This window comes from Trichechus manatus, unplaced genomic scaffold, assembly GCF_000243295.1.
Source record: "Trichechus manatus latirostris isolate Lorelei unplaced genomic scaffold, TriManLat1.0 scaffold00003, whole genome shotgun sequence".
In the NCBI taxonomy this organism is placed as follows: domain Eukaryota; kingdom Metazoa; phylum Chordata; class Mammalia; order Sirenia; family Trichechidae; genus Trichechus; species Trichechus manatus.
The window spans coordinates 11,282,337-11,285,713 of NW_004443939.1; the positions used below are offsets into that span (position 1 = coordinate 11,282,337).

Here is a 3,377-nt window from a genome sequence, read left to right on the forward strand (position 1 = left end):
GCCTTCTAGTCCTTGTCCCTGGACTGCTGTGCCTCATTAGTCCCATTTTGGTTTATGGGGCTGTCCAATCCCTGGCTGAACAGTGGACCTCGGAAGTGACTTCACCACTGAGCTAAAAGGGTGTCTGGGGTCCATACTCTTGGGGTTTCTCCAGTCTCCTTTAGGCCAGTAAATCTGGTCTTTTTAGAATTTTGTTAGAATTTTGTTCTACATCCTTCTCCAGCTCTGTCCAGAACCCTTTGTTGTGATCCCAGTCAGAGCAGTCAGTGGTGGTAGCCGGGCACCGTCTAGCTGTATTGGACTCAGTCTGGTGGAGGCCTTGGTAGCTGTGGTCCATTCGTCCTTTGGACTAATCTTTTCCTTGTATCTTGTTCTCTTACATCCAGGCATTTTGAAGTCCAACTTCCCGCACCAGTCCCCAGTGTTCTAAGTCCAGTTAGAATCTGTTTCTCAAAACTCCCCTTTTTTCTCTTTAAAATAAGAGATAATCTTATTCTGGGGAGAAATTAAGGGAAATAATTCCCAAATGTCAGTGGTGGTTTCCTATGGATGATGGGACGATGTGGAGTGATTTGAGTTTTTATTTTGTGGGTTTCGGGGTTTAGGGAGGGGGTGGTTGTTTATTTTTCTTATCACTACGTTCTTAATTGTCTAAGATGATTATGTATTTATTGTGACATTTTTTAAGGAGAAACATTTAACTAATGATCTCTTTAAAAATAAGTCACTTTTGCTCTGCAGACAGTCTGCAAATAATTGCCCCTATATAGCACCAAGACAGGAATACCTCCTAGTACAATCTATAAATTGTAAGTGAAATCTCCCTCCGTCTTCAGGCTCTCAACTGCTTGTATTGTTCATTTTCTAGGTTACAGCACCATGAGCCCACAGGAAGATAGCGAAAATCCTCCGTGCAACAATGACCCCTTGTCAGCCGGGGTTGACGTGGGAAACCACGATGAGGACTTGGACCTGGACACCCCGCCTCAGACTGCTGCCCTACTAAGTCACAAGTTCCACCACTACCGGTTACACCACCCCACTCTTCATCACAGCCACCACTTACAGGCAGCAGTGACCGTCCACACAGTCGATGCGGAATGCTAACGATCTCCTGAGCAACATGAGAAGACAGGAGCTGGGAGCTAGTGTTCCAGAGAGAAAAAGAGCCAGCATGAAACCCACAGCAAGAGGCCCCTGGTGTGTGTGCTTTGTCCAGAGTGGTTTAACTCATTTCCCACCTGTTCATATGTTTAAAAACAAGCTAAACAACAACAAAATCACGTTTGTGAAAATGTGAGGCTGGTGCTGAAACGGAGGGGAAATAAGCCTGATTAATGAACCTGCCGTAATACTAGTGGAATGGAAAAGAGGCAAACCTCCAAACATAGAGATGAAACCTTTAAATGCAACAGTGAGAACCTTCCTTAAGCTGAGCCAGAGGAATGTTCCGAGCAGCCAGAAACATTTGGCTCCCCTTAACTGGAAGAGAGGAAAAGCTGGGCTACCAGAGACTGGGAACGTGGCGCATCCTGATGTCAACGTGTGCTTTGAAGATTTCACTTTGTTTCTTTGCGGTACCTAGATACCACAGTGGCTGTATGGAACTCGTGTTAAGCTCTATCTAAATGATGCATCTCAAAATTTCTAAGTAAAGGATTATTTTTCTACTATTTATTGAACTTTGAAACATTCTCAAACTTTTGGGGGAAAGAAAAAAAAAACACGTGAGAAATTTCCAGCAATCATCCCTAGCTGTTTTGTGTTTGATGAAGTGGTTCTTTGATTAAGGAATCCTCTTTCTTATTTGACTGATAGAATCCCACTGCCCCACTCCACAAAATGAGAAAATGAAGAAATCTTTCTCTCTGGCTTGTTTAATGCATTTTCTTTAGAACATCATTTCATGGAAACACGTCCTTATTTGTAACGCAGTATTCTTTCTTTGTGTTTGACAGAGGCAGGGAGGGGCAGAGGAGTCTAAGAAGTGTTTAAAACATTTTTTGTTTCTCTATAACTCATTTCCACTCCCCATACAGTGCTTTCCGTAGGTTTCTATGAACCCTGATATTACAACTCCAGCCTTTTAGCTAAAGGAGAATTGGATTTATTCTCCTTGTTTTAGAAACCTTACAAATGCAAAATATGTCCCACTTTGATTCTGAGAATACTCAACATGTAAGGAAAGATGTTTTTAACATTGTAAAATTTTGGTTCTTAATTAAAGATTTCTTTTGATATCATAGTTAAAAGCTGCTGCCAGTTATCTAAGAAGTTCTTCACCAATCTGCTCTGATTTATATAGGAATTAATTAATCAAATCTGGCTAATATAACATGGGGCGTTGTAATTTTAAAGTAGTGTTCTAATTACAGTGATGTATTTTAGATTCACATTTTGTGATTCAAATATGTTATGAAGACATTCTTGCACCGTATGTGTGGTAAATCTCCGTTTCTATGTAGTTGAAAAAAAATTCACTGAATAATGTTTTAATGATAGGGTATTATGATATAATGTAAAAACAAATTGGTTTTTCAGCAGTACAGAAAGTAAACTGTGTGCTATCAGGAACCCCTTCATACTGTGTATAAAATTGCAGTCTAGTGAAATAAACCGTATGCAATGGATGGTTTTAGTGGCTGCAGTGATTGTGAACATATCCTTTCTTGTGCCTCAGCAAGTTGCATGTGCTTCGTAACCCAGCAGGTCAGTTGCCAAACTGCAAGTGGGCCTCCTGACAGAGCTGTGGTCAACTTTAGGGGCTTCTCCGTCATCTGGAGTGTACAAAGAAATTTAAGACTATAAAGGGATAAAATAAAAAGCAAACATTAAAACGTGTAGAACATAGCTTCACCTTTCTGATCATCTGGAGCCCTGATGGCGTAGTGGTTAACAGCTACAGCTGCTAAGCAAAAGGTCAGCAGTTCGAGTCCACCAGCCACTTCTTGAGAAACCCTATGGGGCAGTTCTACTCTGTCCTATAGGGTCGCTATGAGTCAGGATTGACTCGACAGCAACAGGTTACAGGTTTTCTGATTAATGAATTAATAAATCTGTGCCATTAATAATAAATAAATTGCTGTTCTGTAGCTGCTGGAGAGATTGGATGCGTTTTCTGTGTCTACAGAAAATTACACCTCTCCGTGGGATACTATTTTTTTTTTCTCAATTTCAGAACCTCTGTGTTATGAAATTAAAGTCTTGAGGGGGAAATTTGATGTTTTCCAAGAAAAGAATCACAAAATCTAGAGCTTAAAAATGAAGAATTTACTGCGTATCCAAAGACAATAACAGAAATGCATTTTGTGTCTTTTGCAGTAAGACTCTATCCTATCCTGAACTTTAGGAGAAAGTAATTTGAATGCTTGGAGTCC

The 3,377-nt window shown here is 40.5% G+C and overlaps 1 protein-coding gene across 2 annotated transcripts in view; it reads left to right on the plus strand.

The window, feature by feature from the left end:
• CACHD1 (cache domain containing 1) overlaps positions 1-2,628 on the plus strand; it is a 275,041-nt gene extending 272,413 nt beyond the window's left edge. For both annotated transcript variants that reach the window (XM_004369017.3, XM_012555422.1), the window contains one exon: positions 869-2,628. In XM_004369017.3, coding sequence (XP_004369074.2) covers positions 869-1,107 — 239 coding nt within the window. In that variant the 3' untranslated portion in view covers positions 1,108-2,628. The remainder of the gene's footprint in view (positions 1-868) is intronic.
• The last annotated feature ends 749 nt before the right edge of the window (positions 2,629-3,377 follow it).